The sequence below is a fragment of the Hyla sarda genome, chromosome 9 (genome assembly GCF_029499605.1).
Source record: "Hyla sarda isolate aHylSar1 chromosome 9, aHylSar1.hap1, whole genome shotgun sequence".
In the NCBI taxonomy this organism is placed as follows: domain Eukaryota; kingdom Metazoa; phylum Chordata; class Amphibia; order Anura; family Hylidae; genus Hyla; species Hyla sarda.
The window spans coordinates 85,142,553-85,169,318 of NC_079197.1; the positions used below are offsets into that span (position 1 = coordinate 85,142,553).

General features: G+C 43.8%; 1 protein-coding gene across 3 annotated transcripts in view; it reads right to left on the minus strand.

Annotated features, from left to right (window-relative positions):
- Positions 1-26,766, minus strand: part of LOC130290908 (vascular endothelial growth factor receptor kdr-like) — a 264,735-nt gene that overhangs the window by 108,016 nt on the left and 129,953 nt on the right. For all 3 annotated transcript variants that reach the window (XM_056539116.1, XM_056539117.1, XM_056539118.1), the window contains one exon: positions 13,137-13,287. In XM_056539116.1, the coding sequence (XP_056395091.1) occupies positions 13,137-13,287 (151 nt within the window). The remainder of the gene's footprint in view (positions 1-13,136; positions 13,288-26,766) is intronic.

Sequence of the window (26,766 nt, forward strand, 5' to 3'; positions counted from 1 at the left end):
CCGGAGGTGAGTTTCCGGCAGCAGTGCAGCATCTTCATTGGCAGCAGTGAGATCGCCGTAAAGCGATCTCACTGCTGCCTCTGAGAGTTTCAAAACTGCAACTCCCAGCATGCCCAGACAGCCTTTGGCTTTCTGGGCATGCTGGGAGTTGTAGTTTTGCAACATCTGGAGGTCCACAGTTTGGAGACCACTGTATAATGGTCTCCAATCTGTGCTCTTCCAGATGTTGCAAAACTACAAATCTCAGCATGCTCAGTCTGTCCAGGCATGCTGGGAGTTGTAGTTCTCTAACATCTGGAAGAGCACAGATTGGAGACCATTATACAGTGGTCTCCAAACTGTGGACCTCCAGATGTTGCAAAACTACAACTCCCAGCATGCCCAGACTGCCCAAGCATGCTGGAAGTTGTAGTTCGGCAACATCTGATCCTTCAGATATTGCCGAACTACAACTTCCAGCATGCCTTGGCAGTCTGGGCATGCTGGGAGTTGTAGTTATGCAACATCTGGAGGCACACTAGTTGGGAAACATTGTCCGTTTCCTACCTCAGTGCCTCCAGCTGTTGCAATTGTTGCAAAACTATAACTCCCAGCATGCACTGACAGACCATGCATGCTGGGAGTTGTAGTTTTGCAACAGCTGGAGGCACACTGGTTTGGAAACACTAAGTTTGGTTGCAAAACACTTGAAAGTTTATTACTTAACTTAGTGTTTCCAAACCAGTGTTCCTCCAGCTGTTGCAAAACTACAACTCCCAGCATGCACGGACAGCCAAAGGGCATGCTCGGAGTTTGCAACAGCTGGATGTTTGCCCCCTCCCCCCAATGTGAATGTACAGGGTACACTCACATGGGCGGAGGTATACAGTGAGTACTGCAAGTTTGAGATGGCGCAAATTTTGCGCTGCAGCTCAAACTTCCAGCGGCAAACTTGCTGTGAACCTCTGCCCATGTGACTGTACCCTAAAAACACTACACTACACTAACACTAACCTAAAATAAAAAGTAAAAAACACTACATATACACATACCCCTACACAGCCCCCCTCCCCCCAAAAAATGAAAAACGTCTGGTACGCTACTGTTTCCAAAACGGAGCCTCCAGCTGTTGCAAAATAATAACTCCCAGTATTGCCGGACAGCCATTGACTGTCCAGGCATGCTGGGAGTTTTGCAACAGCTGGAGGCACCCTGTTTGGGAATCACTGGCGTAGAATACCCCTATGTCCACCCCTATGCAAATCCCTAATTTAGGCCTCAAATGCGCATGGCGCTCTCTCACTTTGGAGCCCTGTCGTATTTCAGGGCAACAGTTTTGGGACACATATGGGGTATCGCCGTACTCGGGAGAAATTGCCTTACAAATTTTGGGGGGCTTTTTCTTCTTTAACCCCTTATGAAAAGGTGAAGTTGGGGTCTACACCAGCATGTTAGTGTAAAAAAATAAATTTTTTACACTGACATGCTGGTGTTGCCCTATACTTTTCATTTTCACAAGAGGTAAAAGGGAAAAAAGACCCTCTAAATTTGTAACGCAATTTCTCCTGAGTACGGAGATACCCCATATGTGGGTGCAAAGTGCTCTGAGGGCGCACAACAAGGCCCAGAAGGGAGAGTGCACCATGTACATTTGAGGCGATTTGCACAGGGGTGGCTGATTGTTACAGCAGTTCTGACAAACGCAAAACAATAAATATCCATATGTGACCCCATTTTGGAAACTACACCCCTCACGGAATGTAATAAGGGGTGCAGTGAGCATTTACACCCCACTGGTGTATGACAGATTTTTGGAACAGTGGTCTGTGAAAATGAAAAATAAAATTTTTGATTTGCACAGTCCACCGTTTCAAATATCTGTCAAACGCCAGTGGGGTGTAAATACTCACTGCACCCCTTATTACATTCCATGAGGGGTATAGTTTCCAAAATGGGGTCACATGTGGGGGGGTCCACTGTTCTGGCACCATAGGGGCTTCCTAAATGGGACATGCCCCCCAAAAACCCTTTCAGAAAAACTCACTCTCCAAAATCCCATTGTCCCTCCTTCCCTTCTGAGCCCTCTACTGCGCCCACCGAACATTTTACATACGCATATGAGGTATTTCCTTACTCGAGAGAAATTGGGTTACAAATTTTAGGGTGATTTCTCTCCTTTTACCCCTTGTAAAAATTAAAAAATTGGGTCTACAAGAAAATGCGAGTGTAAAAAATGAAGATTTAGAATTTTCTCCTTCACTTTGCTGCTATTCCTGTGAAACACCTAAAGGGTTAAAACACTTGCTGAATGTCATTTTGAATACTTTGGGGGGTGCAGTTTTTACAATGGGGTCATTTATGGGGTATTTCTAATATGAAGATCCTTAAAATCCACTTCCAACCTGAACTGGGCCCTGAAAAATTAAGATTTTGAAAATCTTGAGAAAAATTGGAAAATTGCTGCGGAACTTTGAAGCCCTCTGATGTCTTCCAAAAGTAAAAACTTGTCAATTTTTTAATGTAAACACAAAGTAGACATATTGTATATGTGAATCAATATGTAATTTATTTGGAATATCCATTTTCCTTTCAAGCAGAGACTTTCAAAGTTAGAAAAATGCTAAATTTTCAAAATTTGCATGAAATTTTTAGATTTTTTACCAAGAAAGGATACAAATATCAGTGAAATTTTACCGATAAAATAAAGTAGAATATGTCACGAAAAAACAATCTCGGAATCAGAATGATAAGTAAAAGCATTCCAAAGTTAATTAATGTTTAAAGTGACAGTGGTCAGATTTTCAAAAAATGCCCAGGTCATGAAGGTGAAAATGGGCTGGGTCATGAAGGGGTTAAGGGGTTAAAGGGGTACTCCAGGCAAAAACTTTTTTTTAGATATATCAACTGGCTCCGGAAAGTGAAACAGATTTGTAAATTACTTCTATTAAAAAATCTTAATCCTTCCAATAGTTATTAGCTTCTGAAGTTGAGTTGCTGTTTTCTGTCTAACTGCTTTCTGATGACTCACGTCCCGGGAGCTGTCCAGCTCCTATGGGGATATTTCCCCATAATGCAAGGGATATTCTCCCATCATGCACAGCTTCCGGGACATGACATCATCATTGAGCAGTTAGACAGAAAACTTCAGAAGCTAATAACTATTGGAAGGATTAAGATTTTTTAATAGAAGTAATTTACAAATCTGTTTAACTTTCCGGAGCCAGTTGATATATAAAAAAAAGTTTTTGCCTGGAATACTCCTTTAACAATATAAATAGCAAAAAGGTCAAAAATGAAAGTGTTGGCCCTTTAAAAAATTTTGAGGAAGAAATTATAAACGGGGATCAAGAAAAAGCAAATATATTAAACAAATTATTCTCCACTGTATTCACAGAGGAAAATTAAATTCCAGGTGAAATACAGCGAGATAAGGTAAACCCCCCAGTACAGGTCACCTGTCTAACCCAGGAAGAAGTACAGTGCTGTCTATCACCAAATCACCAAGTCCAGATGGCATTCACCCCCGTGTTATTAAGGAATTAAGTAATGTAATAGACAGACCCCTATTTTTAACCCCTTAAGGACACAGCCCATTTTCACCTCTAGGACGCAGCCCTTTTTTGCACATCTGACCACTGTCACTTTAAACATTAATAACTCTGGGATGCTTTTACTTATCAATCTGATTCCGAGATAGTTTTTTCGTGACATATTCTACTTTAACTTAGTGGTAACATTTTTTGGTAACTTGCATCCTTTCTTGGTGAAAAATCCCAAAATTTTATGAAAAAATTGAAAATTTTGCATTTTTCTAACTTTGAAGCTCTCTGCTTGTAAGGAAAATGGATATTCCAAATATTTTTTTTTTGGATTCACATATACAATATGTCTACTTTATATTTTCATCATAAAATTTATGAGTTTTTACTTTTGGAAGACACCAGAGGGCTTCAAAGTTCAGCAGCAATTTTACAATTTTTCACAAAATTTTCAAACTCGCTATTTTTCATGGACCAGTTCAGGTTTGAAGTGGATTTGAAGGGTCTTCATATTAGAAATACCCCATAAAAGACCCCATTATAAAAACGACACCCCCCAAAGTATTCAAAATGACATTCAGTAAGCGTTTTAACCCTTTAGGTGTTTCACAGGAAAAGCAGCAAAGTGAAGGAGAAAATTCAAAATCTTCATTTTTTACACTTGCATGTTCTTGTAGACCCAATTTTTGAATTTTTACAAGGGGTAAAAGGATAAAATTTATACTTGAATTTGTAGCCCAATTTCTCTCGAGTAAGCACATACCTTATATGTCTATGTAAAGTGTTCGGCGGGCGCAGTAGAGGGCTCAGAAGCGAAGGAGCGACAAGGGGATTTTGGAGAGTACGTTTTTCTGAAATGGTTTTTTGGGGGCATGTTGCATTTAGGAAGCCCCTATGGTGCCAAAACAGCAAAAAAAAAAAACATGGCATACCATTTTGGAAACTAGACCCCTTGAGGAACGTAACAAGGAATTAAGTGAGCCTTAATACCCCACAGGTGTTTCATGACTTTTGCATATGTAAAAAAAAAAAGAAAATTTTCACTAAAATGTGTGTTTCCCCCCAAATTTCACATTTTTGCAAGGGTTAATAGCAGAAAATACCCCCCAAAATTTGTAACCCCATCTCTTCTGAGTATGGAGGTACCCCATGAGTTGACCTGAAGTGCATTACGGGCGAACTACAATGCTCAGAAGAGAAGGAGTCATATTTGGCTTGTTGAGAGCAAATTTTGCTCGGGGGGCATGTCGCATTTAGGAAGCCCCTATGGTGCCAGGAAAGCAAAAAAAAACAACATGGCATACCATTTTGGAAACTAGACTCCTTGAGGAACGTAACAAGGAATAAAGTGAGCCTTAATACCACACAGGTGTTTCACGACTTTTGCATATGTAAAAAAAAAAATTATTTTTTTACCAAAAATGCTTGGTTTAGCAAAAATTTTACATTTTTAAAAAAGGTAATAGCAGAAAATACCCCCCAAAATTTGAAGCCCAATTTCTCCCGATTCAGAAAACACCCAATATGGGGATGAAAAGTGCTCTGCTGGCGCACTACAGGTCTCAGAAGAGAAGGAGTCACATTTGGCTTTTTGGAAGCAAAATTTGCTCTGGGGGCATGCCGCATTTAGGAAGCACCTATGGTGCCAGGACAGAAAAAAAAAACCACATGGCATACCATTTTGGAAACTAGACCCCTTGGGGAACGTAACAAGGGGTAAAGTGAACCTTAATACCCCACAGGTGTTTCACGACTTTTGCATATGTAAAAAAAAAAAAAAAATTTTACACTAAAATGCTTGTTTTCCCCCAAATTTTACATTTTTACAAGGGATAATAGCAGAAAATACCCCCCAAAATTTGTAACCCCATCTCTTCTGAGTATGGAAATACCCAATAAGTGGACGTGAAGTGCACTGGGGGCGAACTACAATGCTCAGAAGAGAAGGAGCATCATTGAGCTTTTGGAGAGAGAATTTGGCCATGTGCATTTCCAAAGCCCCCCCGTGGTGCCAGAACAGTGGACCCCCCCACATGTGACCCCATTTTTAAAACTACACCCCTCACGGAAGGTAATAAGGGGTGCAGGGAGAATTTAAACCCCACTGGCATTTGACGGATCTTTGGAACAGTGGGCTGTGCAAATTAAAAATTTTATTTTTCATTTTCACAGACCCCTGTTTCAAAGATCTGTCAGACACCTGTGGGGTGTAAATGCTCACTGTACCCCTTATTACATTCCGTGAGGGGTGTAGTTTCCAAAATGGGGTCACATGTGAGTATTTATTGTTTTGCACTTATGTCAGAACCGCTGTAAAATCAGCCACCCCTGTGCAAATCACCAATTTAGACCTCAAATTTACATGGTGCACTCTCCCTTCTGGGCCTTGTTGTGCGTCCCCAGAACACTTTGCGCCCACATATGGGGTATCTCCGTCCTCAGGAGAAATTGCGTTACAAATTTTGGAGGCTTTTTTTCTTTTACCGCTTGTGAAATTTTAAAGTATGGGGCAACACCAGTATGTTAGTGTAAAAAAAAAAACATTTTTGTACACTAACATGCTGGTGTAGACCCCAACTTTACCTTTTCATAAGGGGTAAAAGGAGAAAAAGCCCCCCAAAATTTGTTAGGCAATTTCTCCCGAGTACGGAAATACCCCATATGTGGCCCTAAACTGTTGCCTTGAAATACGCCAGGGCTCCGAAGTGAGAGAGCGCCATGTGCATTTGAGGCCTAAATTAGGGATTTGCATAGGGGTGGACATAGGGGTATTCTACACCAGTGATTCTCAAACAGGGTGCCTCCAGCTGTTGCTAAACTCCCAGCATGCTTGGACAGTCAATGGCTGTCCGGAAATGCTGGGAGTTTTTGTTTTGCAACAACTGGAGGCTCCGTTTTGGAAACACTGCTGTAGGATACGTTTTTCATTTTTATTGGGGGGGAAGGGGTGGTGGTGGGGGGGGGGGGGCAGTGTACGTGTATATGTAGTGTTTTACTCTTTATTTTATGTTAGTGTAGTGTTTTTAGGTTACATTCACACTGACGGCGGATTACACTGAGTCTCCCGCTAGGAGTTTGAGCTGCGGCTGCAGCTCAAACTTGAAGCAGGGAACTCACTGTAATCCGTCGCCAGTGTGAATGTAACCTGTACATTCACATGGGAGGGGGGGGGGGACTACAACTCCCAGCATGCACTGACAGAACGTGCATGCTGGGAGTTGTAGTTTTGCAACAGCTGGAGGCACACTGGTTGGAAAATACTGAGTTAGGTAATAGAACCTATTACCTAACTCGGTATTTCCCAACCAGTGTGCCTCCAGCTGTTGCAGAACTTCAACTCTCAGCAGGTACTGATTGCCAAAGGGAATGCTGGGAGATGTAGTTATGCAACAGCTGGAGGCACGCAAGTACAACTCCCAGCATGCCGAGACAGCCATTTGCTGTTCCTGAATGCTGGGAGTTGTAGTTTTGCAAGATTTAGAGGGGTTCAGGCTGGAGATCACTGACAGTGGTCTCTAAACTGTGGCCCTCCAGATGTTGCAAAACTACAAATCTCAGCATGCTAAGACAGCAAACTGCTGTCTGGGCATGCTGGGAGTTGTAGTTTTGTAATATCTGGAGGGCTACAGTTTAGAGACCACTGTCAGTGATCTCCAGCCTGAACCCCTCTAAATCTTGCAAAACTACAACTCCCAGCATGCCAACACAGCAAACAGCTGTCAAGGCATGGTGGGAGTTGTAGTTTTGCAACATCTGGAGGGCGACAGTTTAGAGACCACTCTCTAAACTGTCGCCCTGCAGATGTTGCTAGGCAACAGACTCTGCACACGCGGCGTCATACTTACCTCCACCACCGCCGTAATCACAGCTGCCGCCGCCGGGTAAGTGACCGCCGCTGCCGCCGCCGCTATTACACGGTTCCCCCCGCTGTGCCCGGACACCGATGGGTGGGCATAGCGGGGGGAACCGAACTTTAACCCCCCCGCCCCCAGTCTGCTATTGGTCGGCCGCTCCGCCGATCAATAGCAGGGATAGGAGGGGTGGCAACCCTGCCACCTCACTCCTATCTCTTCAAGGAGGATCGAGGGTGTCTTGGACACCCCCGATCCCCCTTATTTTATCGCGGCGCCGCGATTGATGGGCAGGGGGAGAGCGCTCCCCCTGCAAACACCGTAGATGCCGTGATCAGAACTGATCACGGCATCTATGGGGTTAATGCTGCCGGGACCGGCGCGATCGCGGCCCCGGCAGCTGCGGTGGGACTCCGGCTGTGATTGACAGCTGAGTCCCACCCGCGATCTCCTGCGCTGCCCGCGGCAGAGCAGGAGATCGCTTGGACTTATGCATACGTCCATTTGCGCGAACGTGTAATTCGCCTGGACGTATGCATACGTCCAATAGCGGGAAGGGGTTAATATTCAGGGACTCTATAGTGACAGGGACTGTTCCCCAGGACTGGCGCATGGCAAATGTGGTGCCAATATTTAAAAATTATAGACCTTTTAGTTTAACCTCCATTGTATGTAAATTGTTTGAGGGTTTTCTAAGAGATGCTATTTTGGAATATCTTGATAAAAATAAATGTATGACTCCATATCAGCATGGGTTTATGAGGGATCGGTCCTGTCAAACTTACCTGATCAGCTTTTATGAGGAGGTGAGCTCCAGACTGGACCAGGGGCAATCACTGGATGTCATATATCTGGATTTTTGCATTTGATACGGTTCCACATAAAAGGTTGGTGCATAAAATGAGAGGGATTGGGCTGGGGAGAATGTATGTAAGTTGGTAAGTAACTGGCTCAGTGATAGGAAACAGAGGGGGGTTATTAATGGTACTTATTCTGATTGGGTGACTGTTACTAGTGGGGTACCACATGGGTCTGTCTTGGGTCCTGTTCTATATAATATATTTATTAATGACCTTGTAGAGGGGTTGAATAGTAAAGTAGCAATCTTTGCAGATGATACTAAACTCTGTAAAGCGGTAAACACTATAGAGGACAGTGCACTGTTACAAATGGATCTGGATAGGTTGGAAGTTTGGGCTGGGAAGTGGCAGATGAGGTTCAACACTGATAAATGTAAGGTAATGCACATGGGGAAGAAAAATCCGGGCTGGGATTATGTATTAAATGGGAGAACATTTGGGACGACTGACATGGAAAAGGACTTTCCATGTCTTAGTTAACAGTAAATTTAGTTGTAGTGACCAGTGTCGGGCATCTGCTGTCAAGGCAAATAAAATCATGGGGTGCATCAATAGGGGCATAGATACCCATGACAAGGAAATAATTCTACCACTGTACAAATCACTAGTCAGACCACACATAGAATACTGTGTATAGTACTGGGCACCAGTGTACAAGAAAGATATAGTGGAGCTGGAGAGGGTTCAAAGACGGGCAACCAGCGTAATATGGGGAATGGGAGGACTACAGTACACAGAAAGATTATCAGAATTAGGGATATTTAGTTTAGAAAGAAGAAGGCTTAGGGGCGACCTAAGAACTATGTAGAAATATATCAGGGGACAGTACAGAGATCTCTCCCATGAGCTATTCATACCCAGGACTGTATCTATAACAAGGGGGCATCCTCTACATCTTGAGGAAAGAAGGTTTCTACACCAGCACAGACAGGGGTTCTTTACTGTAAGAGCAGTGAGACTATGGAACTCTTTGCCAGAGGAGGTGGTCATGGTGAACTCTGTAATAGAGTTCAAAAAGGGTCTGGATGCATTTTTGGAGAATAATATAATCGCTGGTTATGTATACTAGATTTATAGGGACAGAACGTTGATCCAGGGATTTTTTCTGAGTGCCATATTTGGAGTCAGGAAGGAATTTTTACCTCTAGTATGAGGGTTTTTTGCCTTCCTCTGGATCAACTCAACTCAGTAGGGGCTTATTAGGGGTATAGGTTGAACTTCACGGACTCTGATCTTTTTTCGAACATATGAACTATGTTACTATGTTACTAAGGTGGCCTTCATCATCAGTCTCTTAACCTCTTAAGGACGCATGGCGTACCTGTACGCCCTGCGCCCGGTCCCGGTGTTTAAAACAGGGTCACGCCGTGACCCCGCATCACACCGGGTCGGTCCCGGCTGCTATTGATAGCCTGGGCTAATAGCGCGTGGCACAGATCGTTGTGCCGTGCGTTATTAACCCTTCAAAGTTGATCGCTACATCGAAAACTAAATTAAAAGCTTCCCGGCAGCTTAGTCGTGCTGATCGGGACTATCGTGATAAAATCACGATGTCCCGATCAGCTTGGACACGAGCGGAGGCCCCCTTACCTTGCTCCGCCGTGTCCGATCGGCGTTTGATTGCTCCAAGCTACAGGCTGAGCTACAGGCTTGAGCAATCAACCCCCTATTACGCTGATCCATGCAAAGCTATGGCTTTGCAGGGATCAGGGTAAAAGATCAGTGTGTGCAGTGTTATAGCCCCCTATGGGAACTATAACACTGCAAAAAAAAGTGGAAAAAAAGTTAATAAAGGTCATTTAACCCCTTCCCTAATAAAAGTTGGAATCAACCCCCTTTTCCCATAAAAAAAAAAATGTGCAAATAAAAATAAACATATGTGGTCAATGGCGTACACGCAAAAAAATTTCAAAGTCCAAAATAGCGTATTTTTGGTCACTTTTTATATCATAATTTTTTTTATAAAAAGCGATCAAAAAGTCATGCAAAAATGCAAAAATGGTACCGATAAAAACTTCAGATCACGGCGCAAAAAATGAGCCCTAATACCGGCCCATACACAGAAAAATAAAAAAGAGATAGAGGTCAGAAGATGACAATTTTAAACGTATACATTTTCCTGCATGTAGTTATGATTTTTTCAGAAGTACAACAAAATCAAACCTATATAAGTAGGGTATCATTTTAACCGTATTGAGTTACAGAATAAAGATAAGGTGTCATTTTTACAGAAAAATGCACTGCGTAGAAACGGAAGCCCCCAAAATTTACAAAATGAGATGTTTTCTTCAATTTTGTCGCACAATTAATTTTTTCCCATTTTGCTGTGGATTTTTTGGTAAAATGACTAATGTCACTGCAAAGTAGAATTGATGGCACAAAAAATAAGCCACCATATGGAATTTTATGTGCAAAATTTAAAGTGCTATGATTTTTAGAAGGTGATGAGGAAAAAATGAAAATGCAAAAACGGAAACGGAGTCCTTAAGGGTTTAACTGGAAGGGCTTTGGCCTGGGCAACTCTGCTTTGGGATCGCAGTGATGCTCTCACTACTAATCTCCAGGCATTCCTGTCGGAATTTCATGGTGTCTTCGAAGAACCTGCCCAAGCTTCCTCCGCAGAGTCGGCATTGCTTAGTCTATCTCAGGGCAACTCCTCTGTGGGTGAGTATGCCATTTCCCTTTGTCTGTCCCAGAGACTCTGGCCATGTCTAATTACATCCAGGAGAACCTTCAGAAGGGGTTTATCAGGAAGTCCTCTTCCCCTTTTGGAGCCGGCTTCTTCGTTGTGGGAAAACAATTTTTGATCACCTCCCACACGCCCTTGCCAGATCTTTGCGCCTAGTGCCTCAGAGAAAGCAGTCATTGTGTTTGCCTGTCTGTGTTCCTAACAACTCCTCTTGTGACCTGATGCTCCTGTGCTGCCAGCCTACTGACCTTGCTATGTCCTGACTACGCTTCCTGCCTTCCTGCCAGCCTCTCTATGTGTCATCTCTCCTGAGTCAAGATACACCTAGCAGCCTGTGTGGTCGAGTCGTGCCAGGGGTAGCGACCTGGGTGCCGCCTGCTTCAGCAAGACCATCCCGCTTTGTGGTGGGCTCTGGTGAAAACCAGTGGTGCCTTAGACTCTGCTCCCTAGTACAGCTCACTTCATCTTCCACACAGTTCTAGAAGCTCCACTACAACCTGCCGTAATAATTACTGATGAGGGTGGGATGGTGGCAGAGCTCTTCTCTTTAACTATGAGGACAAAGGTTAAAGTCCATCCAGTTTAACATCTGCATTTATATATTTTCCACATATTTTTTTTTTTTTTTTTTTTTAAATGTGCACCAGTTTCCTCTCAAACTCCAAAAATATGCTAAGGTTAATTTACTACGTAACTAGCCTTAATGTGTGATTGCCAGAGACTGTGAACCCCACTGTTGATATGAGCCAATGCAGGACGGTCCACTGAATGTAAAGAATAATTCAATATTTAGCATAAGTCTGAAGCATGAATAAGGTAGGTAAAGGTGAAGGTAAGAATTCATCAAATCTCTTCTTCCCAATGGTTGAAGAATATGGACCTCCATGCAGGTCTAATGACTACAGATATGAATGAATAATAAAGTAACATATATTAAATGTTATTCTGTAGGCTATTGTGAGTTAAAATTAAAAAATATTGACAAGCCCTTTGTAATGTATCCCCTAAAATTTAATATTTCAGATTAAATGTGGTCAACATGCAAAAACAAAAGGGAAAAACAAATGTCTCAGATCTTTTAACGGTGATTTTTGCAGTAAGTTTCTTGTGTCTTAAGGAACTGTCTCTGTTGCCAGCACGTGTGTGATCTATAAATGTTTAACAGACAAAAGTCTTTTTTATATTATACAGTAGTTATCATGTCTTGACTTTGATTGCTTTTCCTGGAAACAAGAAAACATCAGAAGGGTGAGACAACTACACACCAAGAGTCTTTGATAGCTTTACTAGAGGTTGTGACAATGTTCTTCATTAGGCTCAAAATCGGAAAGGGACCAATAGCTGGTCGGGCATTTACAGCTAGTAAGTATAAGGTAGGGATTTCAGAGGAAGCAAAGTAAATCAGCATTTGGCTGGAGAGAACAATGGGCTCAATCTGAATGTCCTTCTGTGTTTGAAAAAAGACAGAGAGAAGAAGAGGAAACCAGGCAAGAGCAGGAAATAAAGCCATGCGTCATATTACTCAGACGTCCTAGTAGGATTTCTGTGAGCAAAAGATAAGACTGTTTTAAATATAAGCGTAACCTTATCATTACTATACAAATGGCAGGTCATAGGCTGTGTACCCTGTCACTCTGGATACAAACGTACACCCTCTGTCCGATCCAACAGAACTTCTCAGGTTTTAATAAATCTCCCTCATTTGTACAAACTCCCAAAGGGTATGGCAAACTTTAATGTGTCCATAAATTTTTTTTTTATGCACCCGCATTTTTTCCAATAATGGACAAAAATTTGAGAGAAACTAAAATATGCAAGTGAATTTTACACTGTGTGATCATATCCTAAGCCCAAATAATAACTTGAAGTTTCTCATTCTATGGTAGGAAAGTTGATATTAAGCTTTGTATGGGCTATATGCTGTATAAATAGCACAGTAGGTGCACTGAAGATATCCAGATCATGACCCCCTTGTTGTAAAACAAAGGCTAATAGTTCATTCCATCATAATGTAAGCATTAATTGTAATCAAGGTTGGAGAAATTTTTTTCCCGAGGGCTTTCTGATTGCAGACTGCATGAAAAAGGAAATGAGGGGAAGCGATTTTTGTTTGCACAAAGACATTTTAACCTGATGTTTCCAGTCTGGAATTTGTTTCTAACATCCACATTTTCTTTATGGAAATTTTTTTAAAGCTCTGTAGGGAGATGTTACTTACGTTGTACTTGAATATAGACATGGCTGCCATTCCCAGGTAATAGAGGGTAGAGGATTTCCATAGGCAGTGCACTGGAAGCGGCGGGACTCTCCAAGAAGAACTGGTTCCACCATGTAGAAGTCTGTCTCTTTCTCCAAAATTTTAGGCTTGACTAGAAAATAACCAATGATGTATCAGGATTATTGAGAAATTGAGGAAACACTGCAAGCTAAACATTTTACGCCAACTGGTTGATGTTTTTTTTTTTATTCTAAATGCCTTATTCAACAATCTAAATTATTGTTATTTTTTTAAACAAAACAAAAACAAACTTCATACATATAATTGATCATTCACAATGAAAGCCATGATGAAAGTGCTGAAAAAGAAACAAAAAAGCGCTCCTTGTGCAGGACCCGAGGTCACATATATAAGATAATAATAATAATCGATTATGCTAACCTTGTGTGGTTGTGCAAAGTTAAGGCACAACACTCATGAAGGCATATAGATGTTCCGGTTGCTGCAGGCTTCCCACGCCGATTGGCATGTAACAATAGACAGGAGGAATTCACAGAAGGTGCGGAAGCTCTCCCTGCGCTAGCCGGTAGTCAGTGCAAAAGTCCACAGTAGGATTTAGGCACAAGGTAATTCAACAATGTTTATTGTACGCAACGCGTTTCTGGGCTGGGTCAGCCCTTTCTTCAGGCGCCTGAAGAAAGGGCTGACCCAGCCCAGAAACGCGTTGCATACAATAAACATTGTTGAATTACATTGTGCCTAAATTCTACTGTGGACTTTGTTACTGACTACCGGCTACCGCGGGGAGAGCTTCCGCACCTTCTGTGAATTCCTCCTGTCTATGATGAAAGTGCTGAGACCCCACTCACTTATAATGGGGTTTGTCAGGTTCTGTGTGGTTATAATGGGGCTTGTCAGGTTCTTGAGGGAGACCAACATCTGAAACCATCCCTAGACCCCCAACCCGGGGTCACATTCCGTAAAGTACCGTCTATAAAAAATCTATTGGCGCCAAGCCAACAGAAACAGCATCAACTAAAGAAATTAGAAACTAGACCACTGGGAAGTTATAGATGTGGTAAAAAGAAATGTAGGTGCTGTCAAGAAATTACACACCGACAACAAGAATTTGTCTCCCATTCTACAGGGGAAAAATTTCCTATAAAATACCACCTTACATGTGAGACAGAGTATGTTATCTATCTCATTGAATGCCACTGCGGGATCCAATACATAGGGAGAACCACCATGACATTGAGGAGTCGCATCAATAAACATAGGTTTAATATAAAAACAGGCTTCATGCTACATAGCCTATCTAGGCATTGCATCATGACACACAAAGAAACAAAAACGTTTAGGGTGACCCCTATAGATCATGTACCCAAATATAGATCCAATCGATTTGAGATGTTAAAAAGACTGGAAATCTTTTGGATCTATAAATGCAATTCCTTACAACCGCTGGGACTTAATGAAATATCCGAAACTGTCTTGTATAATCCCTAACTTCCTAGCCAGTTTTGTGCATTGCATTCTATGGGTACAGGGAGCAATGTTCCTGTGTATCTATAGTTGTTACGCCTAGCGCTCCGGGTCCCCGCTCCTCCCCGGAGCGCTCACGGCGTCTTTCTCCCTGCAGCGCCCCGGTCAGTCCCGCTGACCGGGAGCGCTGCACTGTCTTGGCCGTTGGGGATGCGATTCGCACAGCGGGACGCGCCCGCTCGCGAATCGCATCCCAGGTCACTTACCCGTCCCGGTCCCCTGCTGTCATGTGCTGGCGCGCGCGGCTCCGCTCTCTAGGGCGCGCGCGCGCCAGCTCTCTGAGACTTAAAGGGCCAGTGCACCAATGATTGGTGCCTGGCCCAATTAGCTTAATTGGCTTCCACCTGCTCCCTGCCTTTATCTGACCTCCTCCCATGCACTCCCTTGCCGGATCTTGTTGCCTTGTGCCAGTGAAAGCGTTTAGTGTGTCCAAAGCCTGTGTACCTGAACTTCTGCTACCCATCCTGACTACGAACCTTGCCGCCTGCCCCCGACCTTCTGCTACGTCTGACCTTGCCTCTGCCTAGTCCTTCTGTCCCACGCCTTCTCAGCAGTCAGCGAGGTAGAGCCGTTGCTAGTGGATACGACCTGGTTGCTACTGCCGCAGCAAGACCATCCCGCTTTGCGGCGGGCTCTGGTGAATACCAGTAGCCTCTTAGAACCGGTCCACTAGCACGGTCCACGCCAATCCCTCGCTGACACAGAGGATCCACTACCTGGAAGCCGAATCGTGACAGTAGATCCGGCCATGGATCCCGCTGAGGTGCCGCTGCCAAGTCTCGCTGATCTTCCCTCGGTGGTCGCTCAGCAATCGCAGCAGATTGCCCAACAAGGACAGCAGCTGTCGCAGTTGACCGCCATGTTACAGCAACTTCTGCCTCTGCTACAGCAGCAACCATCTCCTCCGCCAGCTCCTGCACCTCCTCCGCAGCGAGTGGCCGCTCCTAACCTCCGCTTGTCCCTGCCGGACAAATTTGATGGGGACTCTAAACTCTGCCGTGGATTTTTGTCTCAGTGTTCCCTGCATATGGAGATGTTGTCGGACTTGTTTCCTTCAGAACGGTCTAAGGTGGCGTTCGTAGTGAGCCTTCTTTCAGGAAAGGCCTTGTCTTGGGCCACACCGCTCTGGGACCGCAATGATCCTGCCACAGCCACAGTCCAGGCCTTCTTCGCTGAACTCCGGAGTGTCTTCGAGGAGCCAGCCCGAGCTTCTTCTGCCGAGACTGCCCTGTTGAACCTGGTCCAGGGTAATTCTTCAGTGGGCGAGTACGCCATCCAATTTCGTACTCTTGCCTCCGAGTTATCATGGAATAACGAGGCTCTCTGCGCGACCTTTAAAAAAGGCCTATCCAGTCGCATCAAGGATGTGCTGGCCGCACGAGAGATTCCTGCCAATCTGCAAGAACTCATCCATCTAGCTACCCGCATTGACATGCGTTTTTCTGAGCGACACCAAGAGCTCCGCCAGGAAAAAGACTTAGATCTCTGGGCACCTCTCCCACAGTATCCGTTGCAATCTACGCCTGGGCCTCCCGCCGAGGAGGCCATGCAAGTGGATAAGTCTCGCCTGACCCAGGAAGAGAGGAATCGCCGTAGGGAAGAAAATCTCTGTCTTTACTGTGCCAGTACCGAGCATTTCTTGGTGGATTGCCCTATCCGTCCTCCACGCCTGGGAAACGCACGCACGCACCCAGCTCACGTGGGTGTGGCGTCTCTTGGTTCCAAGTCTGCTCCTCCACGTCTCACGGTACCCGTGCGGATTTCTTCTTCAGCCAACTCCTCCCTCTCAGCCGTGGCCTGCTTGGACTCCGGTGCCTCTGGAAATTTTATTTTGGAGTCGTTGGTTAATAAATTCCGCATCCCGGTGACCCGTCTCGTCAAGCCGCTCTACATTTCCGCGGTCAACGGAGCCAGATTGGACTGCACCGTGCGTTATCGCACAGAGCCCCTCCTCATGTCTATTGGACCCCACCTTGAGAGGATTGAGTTCTTCATTCTCCCCAACTGTACCTCTGAGGTCCTCCTCGGTCTGCCTTGGCTCCGGCTTCATTCCCCCACCATTGATTGGACCACCGGGGAGATCAGGAACTGGGACTCTGCCTGCCACAGGAAGTGCCTCTCCCCCCCTCCCAGTCCCGTCAGGCAAGCCTCTGTGCCTCCCCATGGCCCCCGTCCTGGTGTCACACTGCCCCGTGCCAGGCCTCGCCCTCTGCCCTCCCTCCCCATTCCCACTCCTGCTGTACTGCCTGCCGTTGAGGAAACCCTCCATTCTTTCCCGGTGTCCTCATCCCAGGGGAGGCAGTTACCGGACAAAGAGAAGGGGAGACCTAAGGGGGGGGGGTACTGTTACGCCTAGCGCTCCGGGTCCCCGCTCCTCCCCGGAGCGCTCACGGCGTCTTTCTCCCTGCAGCGCCCCGGTCAGTCCCGCTGACCGGGAGCGCTGCACTGTCTTGGCCGTTGGGGATGCGATTCGCACAGCGGGACGCGCCCGCTCGCGAATCGCATCCCAGGTCACTTACCCGTCCCGGTCCCCTGCTGTCATGTGCTGGCGCGCGCGGCTCCGCTCTCTAGGGCGCGCGCGCGCCAGCTCTCTGAGACTTAAAGGGCCAGTGCACCAATGATTGGTGCCTGGCCCAATTAGCTTAATTGGCTTCCACCTGCTCCCTGCCTTTATCTGACCTCCTCCCATGCACTCCCTTGCCGGATCTTGTTGCCTTGTGCCAGTGAAAGCGTTTAGTGTGTCCAAAGCCTGTGTACCTGAACTTCTGCTACCCATCCTGACTACGAACCTTGCCGCCTGCCCCCGACCTTCTGCTACGTCTGACCTTGCCTCTGCCTAGTCCTTCTGTCCCACGCCTTCTCAGCAGTCAGCGAGGTAGAGCCGTTGCTAGTGGATACGACCTGGTTGCTACTGCCGAAGCAAGACCATCCCGCTTTGCGGCGGGCTCTGGTGAATACCAGTAGCCTCTTAGAACCAGTCCACTAGCACGGTCCACGTCAATCCCTCGCTGACACAGAGGATCCACTACCTGGAAGCCGAATCGTGACAATAGTTTTAAATAGTTTTCACAATATGTACACTTAAAGTAACCATTATCTCTTGATCAATCAATTATACTAACCAATCTACCACGGGTCTTTCATATATGCCATATGTGTACATCAATATGTTGTTTGTGTTGGATCCCATACAAGGGATCCCAACATGTGTATTTAATTCTATTTTATTCCATTTTTTCCTTGCAAATGTGCTACTTTTCTGAACATAGTTTTTATTATATACTCTGATATGGTTGATGTATGCCATTTTTTGTACATAGGATGCTGCTTGTATTTTGATCACATCAGGGACCCCACTATGTGCATGCTACTGTATTTAAGTCACTTTTCGAATGTGCTATTTTATTTAACAGCAACTTTATATTTTAATACTATGATTGTTCGCCTGAATACCCAATGGAACCTAGCAGCGCTTCACTGCTTGTTCCTTTTAGTCCGGTATCCAATAATCCGGCCAATTTTAGCACACCAAATCCCACTTACTTGGTTTTTATATATACTATACCCCTATTAGGCTGGCCGTGATCTGGGTTCTGCTCTTGACATGCTTTTTATTCATTTGCATGTTATATGTGAATTTTAAAGTAGCAAAATACCTTTATTAGGTTATCTATGTCCCTTCGTCCCATTCTGTATATTCCAGACCACTTATACTATTTGCCTGCCGATTATCCAACTACATATCATAGCACTATTATATAACACCACCCAGTTTTTAACCTGCCTGTATAGCGCTCCCTATGAAGCATCAATCATTATAGCGATATTAAAACACCCACCCCTTTTCAACCCCGCCACGGTATGTATATCGCTCCTTGTGAAGCGATATTTTCCAAGCGCTGTCTGTGAAGGGATGCCGGTCTAAGTGATACCAGAACACCCGCCCCTTTCCCACTCCGCCGCTACTTACATAGCGCTCCTGCTGATAGCAGAGCGCTCTCTACGAAGCGCTGTCTATCAAAGTTAAACTGGAACACCCGCCCCTTTCCGATTCCGCTACGATACACATAGCGCTCCTGCTGATAGCAGAGCCGATCTAGGCAGCGGTGGTGAGTGAAACTCACCATGCAACAAAATAGCGATTTATTCATTGATACCTAACACAGGGCTTCTGCTGATCATTCACCCAACAAGTCCTGTGAGTTTTTAGCAGATTTCTCCAAATTCTGAACCATATTCTCCGATTAGGATATTGCAGCGCAACACTACAAGCTGCAAACCTACTAAATCCAACTACTGTATATGTTTCTTTCCTTTAAAGACAAATTATTTTATGATAAAGTTTATTTTATGTAAATTATCTAAATCACTAAGTTGATACGTGTGCTTTTTACTACGGCTGGTCTAGTTACTAGCGTTCTTGAATAGCCTAATTAATTTGACCTTTGAATAGTTGCGTATTCATGCCTATTTAAGTTGCTGCCATTTTAATGTTTGTATATGCACATTTGCCTGAGGAAGTGCCCGATCCGGGCAAGAAACGCGTTGCTACTGTGTGCTTAATAAATATCTTTATATGAACGATGGATGACCATTGAAATCTCCTTTACTGCTGTTTATTGCGCCTATTGAGGATCATCTTTCCTTTCCTGTTCCTGATATTTCTGCAAGCCGGCCAGCTACGCTGATACCGGAGGATCCAGGCTGCATTCAGCACACTGCATCATCACTCGAGCTCATCTAGGTGTTGTGCCCATCTGGTAAGTGGAACACCAACCCCTTCCCTTACCCCAAGGTCTTGAAGTATTACACTAGGGGCGCGTGTCCTTTTTTCTTTTTGTCTTGCAGGTTCTGTGTGGTGTCCATAGTTTGGACAGGAAGCAACATGCCATGCTTTTTCTTCCTGTCAAATCTAACAGAACCATGGCTTGGAACATAGCCACTGATGGTAGTGAAGTCAGAGCATAAGCTTTTACTTTAAGTTCTACAGTCCAATCTAAAATCCCATACATACAAATTCTTTAAATATTTGGTCCCAGTATCCCAGTATTATATCCATTGGTGCCAAGCACTTCATTCTAACAGGACAATGTTCAGCTGGTAAAGGAATAGATACAGTCAGGTACAGTGATTTCTTGACTATATCTATTTCCTTTACCAACCATCGATTGGTTTGTACCACAAATAAAAATGATCAATATAAGAAGTCTTTGTGGCTGACTAGGGCTAAATCTATCTAAGCGGTAATAATACTAGGTAATGTCCCTCCTGGGGGGCGATAGCCTTCAGGTTCTGCAATCCCAGCTTCCTAACTAAGCAGGCCAACTCTGACTTACAGCAATGTGGTGGACACTGGGGTGATAGCCCAGGTGGAAACCAGGAGAAAGATGGTCCGGGTTTGCATTGATTCCTGCAGACCTTTGCAGGGCCTTCTGACTTGAGTAGGAGAAGGTTTGTGAGGCTCTTTATCCTTTACAAGAGGGCATAGAATATACTGTGGGGGATATTCAAAAACTGGCTAGTTTAAACTTACACTAGGCAGTCTAAAAATCTAGTGCATCTTACCAATGTCTACTCTTAGTCTGCACTACCTATTAGCTACTATAGTTAGCACCAGGGTTTTTTGCCGCAAACTTTTTAAAATCTGGCCCAAATTAATCCCCTTCCCCTTTTCCAAAAGTCATACTCCCTTTTAAAAACACTTGTAGTATAGATATACCAGGCACCGCTCTAACTACTATAGATAGTCCCATAGAACAGCTCGAGATGGCTCATAAGTGCAGTTGGCAGCTAAACTACGTCTTCTGGGTGCGAACATTCATATATAGGAATAGCTTCTAAATATGATGATATAGCAAGACGGAAAGTAGTCGCACTCACCCAGACTGTAGTTTCAATGCAGAGAGGTTTATTCTTGCAGAAAAGCTGTAAAAGTAAAAATGATTACAGATCCATAGCGGGGAGTGAGAGCCGGCACAGCTCTCAGACGTGGGGCACACCACTGAAGGCTACTAGTTGCGTGTCACTGCAGACGCTTCTTCCGGCCCGGGAAGGGGAGAATATGCAGTGATGCGGCTCACAGTTAATCCTTTCCCTGATGCGGGGTCATCACTTTTCATTCATTCCCTGATGTGGGGACTGCGGGGTGAGAAGCTGACAGCGAGCCCGCAGGGGGAATCATGATAGCGCTGCAGCTGACATGTTACTTATTCCCCCGCCATGTGGACCGTGCGCCCATGGCGGGAATCATGATAGCCGATTCCCCCTGCGGGCACACGGTCCTCATGGCAGGGAAGGGGTAACATGTCAGCTGCAGCGCTGATAGAGGGTATTCAGTACACTGTGAGCCGCTGGCTGACAGCGGGAGGAGACATCTATCCTCCCGCTGTCATATTGTACTGTGTGAAAAAGGAAGGGAGAGAACGGAACTCCCAACCAATTACGGAACAACACCAATTTAATGAATATTAATTACGGAGTTGTGTAAAAGGGACGAAACCATAACAGGAGAAAAAAAACAGCAACGCCTGCAGCACAGACATCTTGTCCACAACAGTGAACAAACATGGCCGTGGACGACAATCAAAAGCAACCAGAAAAACTACTGAACTTCCCTCACAGAAAAGAGGTCAGTAAAAAACAGACATGCTGTGGACAGATGTATAACATGTGAACTACAAAAGTGCTCAACTCGTTACAAACATGCTAGATAACCATAAAGCTGTGGTACCGGAGTACCCCTTTAAGCTTTAAAATAATTAATGCAAAATGGTGTGGCTTAAAAAATGTTCATCTGCAATGTCATAGTTCGGGCCATTACTAAGTCAATAAGATAAATGCATGTTCTGTGTTCACAACAAGGCATGATTTATAGCTGTCAACGCCTCTGTTTATTGAATAGGTTCTATGTGCCATTAACTTTGGAGTATAGTATATGTTTCTGCCCCACAACTGATAATAAAGAGCTTTTCCAATAACTGAGTGGTGCCAGGAAGTGGTAATAGAACTACTCGTATCACATGATTCTGAATATGATCCAGTGGTGTACAGTGTTCTTCTGTATTATCTACCATACTGTATAATGGCCAAAAGTGCACATTTGGCCCCTATAATCATGTATGATTCATAGCCTATCATAAACCAAATGTTTTGTTTCTAAGAACTTCCTCCGAAAAGCACAAAAGGTAATTCAGGGATGGTGACGCTTACTGCATTTAGAATTTTACTAAAGTACCATAAACCAAGGCAGTGCTTTCCAGTGTCAGTGGCCTTGTCAATTGTAAGAGGAATACACCCACTTCAATGGGGAAATCCTGTAATAATATATCATAATCAAGGCTGAGACCATAAATGGGGATGTAAGAAGGAAGAAAGAGCTTGGGGATTAATATTCTGGCAGGAAGCTCAGGAATAAGCAGCAGTTGAGGTAGGACATCAAGCCAGCTGATGGTTATCAGGGGGAAAGGCTTCCGATTAACATGCTACTTGAAGCTATTAGGAAAACAACCTATTTCAATGAAAAACTATGTGCAGGAAGTATAACATTTCACTCATTGTCTTGAAGGACTAAGCTCTGTGATACCATTGTTATACAGTTACTGAATCTTCCCTGGGTTCCTATCTGTCTGGAGATTCTTCAAGACAAATGTCTATTGACTATTGACTACCGACTGTACAAGCCTAAATGGGTAATCTGTAGCATTAGTTGGGTAAGGAACATAATGGTTACTCCGCTACCCAGCGTCCGGAACATTGAGTTCCGAATGCTGTGTGTGGGCTTCCGTGTTCATGCCCGCCCCCTCGTGACATCACACCCCATCATGTGACGTCACATCCCGCCCCCTCAATGCAAGTCTATGGGAGGGGGCGTGACGACCGTTGCACCCCTTCTCATAGACTTTCATTGAGGGGGCAGGCCGTGACGTCACGAGCGGGTGGGCGTGAACACGGAAGCCCGCACACAGCATTCGGAACTCAATGTTCCAGACGCTGGGGAGCAGAGTAACCCTTTGTGACACGCCACATCCTTATGTCCCTATTGCCTACAAATGGGGAGGGCACTCATACACTGGGTTAAATACCTAGAAAAATGAAACACTATACTCACCACCCCAGTGTATAAATCTTAATACAATGGACCAGAATTAGTATTGCAAATGCGTCAGAACTTTGGTGGAATTTTGTAGCAAATCACGCCAAAAGCATTTACATAGGACTTTACTATGCTTTTTGCACACTATTTAATTGCTTTTCTGCCTAGTCCAACAAAAATGGCATGTGTTTTGTAAACAGTGGAGTGGCTTTGAACAAAAGGGATGTGGCTTGGGATGCACCAAAAAGTGTGCCTATTCAAACTTTGGTGCCCATTTAAGCAAGCTACTAGTTGGTGTAAACTTATTTGAAGTCTGTCCATCTAAGTTTGCACTGTCTCAGAATTAGAAAGTTTTAATAAATCTGAGCCAATCTGTATCACCTTGGTTAGATAATACAAAGTGGATTAGCCCTGCTAATCTTATAAAGAGAAGAGTATGTCTATAGAACACCTCCCTCCAGTTAACAATTAAGGCCTATTTAAAAAAAAAAAAAAAAAAAAAAAAAAAAAAACATTAAAACACAAAACCTGGTAAAAACAGTTATTTTTAAAACCTTGATTAAGAACCCAATTTAGAGGTTTAAAACTTTCCTGGGGATGTCTGTTTTTACCATCTTTTGTTTCTTTTTACATATATATCCCTTGGTTTTTAACTGCGAAGATAGATGCTGGACACATCTCCCTTTAGTTACAAACTTGGTTAAATGCCTGCATAATATCCCACCTATCCCCCTGAAGCTAACAATTCAAACTTCAGTTTATTCTAGTGTTTTATTATGACAGTAATCATTGTTGACAGAAGACAATCTTTTTGTTAAAAAGGTACCCAATGATGCACTGACTAAAGGTTGTCTTGTTGGGGACCTCCCCTATTTACTCACAATACCTTAAAGGGGTACTCCGGTGAAAACCTTTTTTCTTTTAAATCAACTGGTGGCAGAAAGTTAAACATATTTGTAAATTACTTCTATTAAAAAATCTTAATCCTTCCAGTACTTATTAGCTGCTGAATGCTACAGAGGAAATTCCTTTCTTTTTGGAACACTGATGACATCACGAGCACAGTGCTCTCTGCTGACATCTCTGTCCATTTTAGCAACCATGTATAGCAGATGTATGTTAAGGGCAGCATGGTGGCTCAGTGGTTAGCACTGCTGTCTTGCAGTGCTGGGGACTTGGGTTCAAATCCCACTAAAGACAATAATAAAAAAAAGCATTATTATTATAATAATGTCAGCAGAGAGAACTGTGCTCGTGATGTCATCAGAGAGCATTCCAAAAAGAAAAGAATTTCCTATGTAGTATTCAGCAGCTTATAAGTACGGGAAGGATTAATATCTTTTAATAGAAGTAATTTACAAATATGATTAACTTTCTGCCACCAGTTGATTTAAAAGAAAAAAGGTTTTCACCGAAGTACCCCTTTAACCCCTTAAGGACGCAGGACGTAAATGTACGTCCTGGTGAGGTGGTACTTAACGCACCAGGACGTACATTTACGTCCTAAGCATAACCGCGGGCATCGGAGCGATGCCCGTGTCATGCGCGGCTGATCCCGGCTGCTGATCGCAGCCAGGGACCCGCCGGCAATGGCCGACGCCCGCGATCTCGCGGGCGTCCGCCATTAACCCCTCAGGTGCCGGGATCAATACAGATCCCGGCATCTGCGGCGGTTCGCGATTTAAATGAACGATCGGATCGCCCGCAGCGCTGCTGCGGGGATCCGATCATTCATAACGCCGCACGTAGGTCCCCTCTCCTTCCTCCGTGCGGCTCCCGGCGTCTCCTGCTCTGGTCTGTGATCGAGCAGACCAGAGCAGGAGATGACCGAAAATACTGATCTGTTCTATGTCCTATACATAGAACAGATCAGTATTAGCAATCATGGTATTGCTATGAATAGTCCCCTATGGGGACTATTCAAGTGTAAAAAAAAATGTAAAAAAATGTAAAAGTAAAAGTAAAAAAAAAGTGAAAAATCCCCTCCCCCAATAAAAAAGTAAAATGTCCGTTTTTTCCTATTTTACCCCCAAAAAGCGTAAAAAAACATTTTTTATAGACATATTTGGTATCGCCGCGTGCGTAAATGTCCGAACTATTAAAATAAAATGTTAATGATCCCGTACGGTGAACGGCGTGAACGAAAAAAAATAAAAAAAGTCCAAAATTCCTACTTTTTTAATACATTTTATTAAAAAAAAATTATAAAAAATGTATTAAAAGTTTTTTATATGCAAATGTGGTATCAAAAAAAAGTACAGATCATGGCGCAAAAAATGAGCCCCCATACCGCCGCTTATACGGAAAAAAAAAAAAGTTAGAGGTCATCAAAATAAAGGGATTATAAATGTACTAATTTGGTTAAAAAGTTTGTGATTTTTTTTAAGCGCAACAATAATATAAAAGTATGTAATAATGGGTATCATTTTAATCGTATTGACCCTCAGAATAAAGAACACATGTCATTTTTACCATAAATTGTACGGCGTGAAAACAAAACCTTCCAAAATTAGCAAAATTGCGTTTTTCGTTTTAATTTCCACACAAAAATAGTGTTTTTGGGTTGCGCCATACATTTTATGATATAATGAGTGATGTCAATACAAAGGACAACTGGTCGCGCAAAAAACAAGCCCTCATACTAGTCTGTGGATGAAAATATAAAAGAGTTATGATTTTTAGAAGGCGAGGAGGAAAAAATGAAAACGTAAAAATTAAATTGTCTGAGTCCTTAAGGCCAAAATGGGCTGAGTCCTTAAGGGGTTAATAGGGTATTTAGAAGGTGTTTTCTAATCCAGATGCCCTATATGTCTGCCTGCTAAAACAATGTTAAGCTATGTTTCTGGCCTGAAAAACAGACCTGGGGCTGTAAAATTCACAGGCATTTTCTCATGTACATCGCTAAGAATCCAAAGTGTGCCTCTTCCCAGACCCTGGACTGACCCTGGTCTGTCACACGTGCCAGAACTGGGATTGAATGCTTGGTGGAATGATACTCTTGGTTTTGACCCTAACATATTTTCAGATCGTTCCAAGTAGCTGAAATCTAAAAATGGTAGAAAAGTGAGAAATTTGGCCTAATTCACCATTCCATTCTATGAACAGAAGATGGTATGGCAGTGGAATGCATTAATAAACATTTTGTGTTTGTATTACGTCACCCTTCATTCCACTCTCATGCCTGAACTGCCCTTTAACCCTTTCAGTACTGTAGTGGCCTGCAATTTATTACTGTTTATGTGAATGTAGCACATTTTAAATGTCTTATTTAGTTGCTGAACATATTTAAACATAATAGAATGCATCAAGCTTCACTTTTCAGTGCCTGAGAAAATATGGGAAAAATAATATATCCTCTCAAGAAATAAAACCTATGGATCAATTGGTATAATTTTAGTATTCCTTAACACATTACATGCTTCTCATGTGGGATGTTGTCAGTACAAGGACTATAAATAGGTTCAGCTGAATCTTACTTATCTTAACCCCTTAACGACCACGGATGTAAATGTATGTCCTGGTTTGGCGATACTTCGCGCACCAGGATGTACATTTACGTCCTGTGTATGACTGCGAACATCGGAGCGGTGGTCGTGTCATGCATCAGCAGCCGGGGACCCGCTGGTAATGGCCGACATCCGCGATCGCACGGATGTCCGCCATTAACCCCTCAGATGCTGTGATCAGTAAAGATCACGGCATCTACGGCAATTCACACGTTAAAATAGATGATCGGATCGCCCGCAGTGCTGCTGCGGCGATCCGATCATCTGTAATGGCGGACAGAGGTCCCCTCACCTACCTCCATCTATCTCCCAGTGTCTCCTGCTCTGGTCTGTGATCGAGCAGACCAGAGCAGGAAATAGCCAATAATATTGATCAGTGCTATGTCCTATGCATAGCACTGAACAGTATTAGCAATCAAATGATTGCTATAAATAGTTCTCTATGGGGACATAAAAAGTGTAAAAAAAAAAAAAAAGGTTTAAAAAT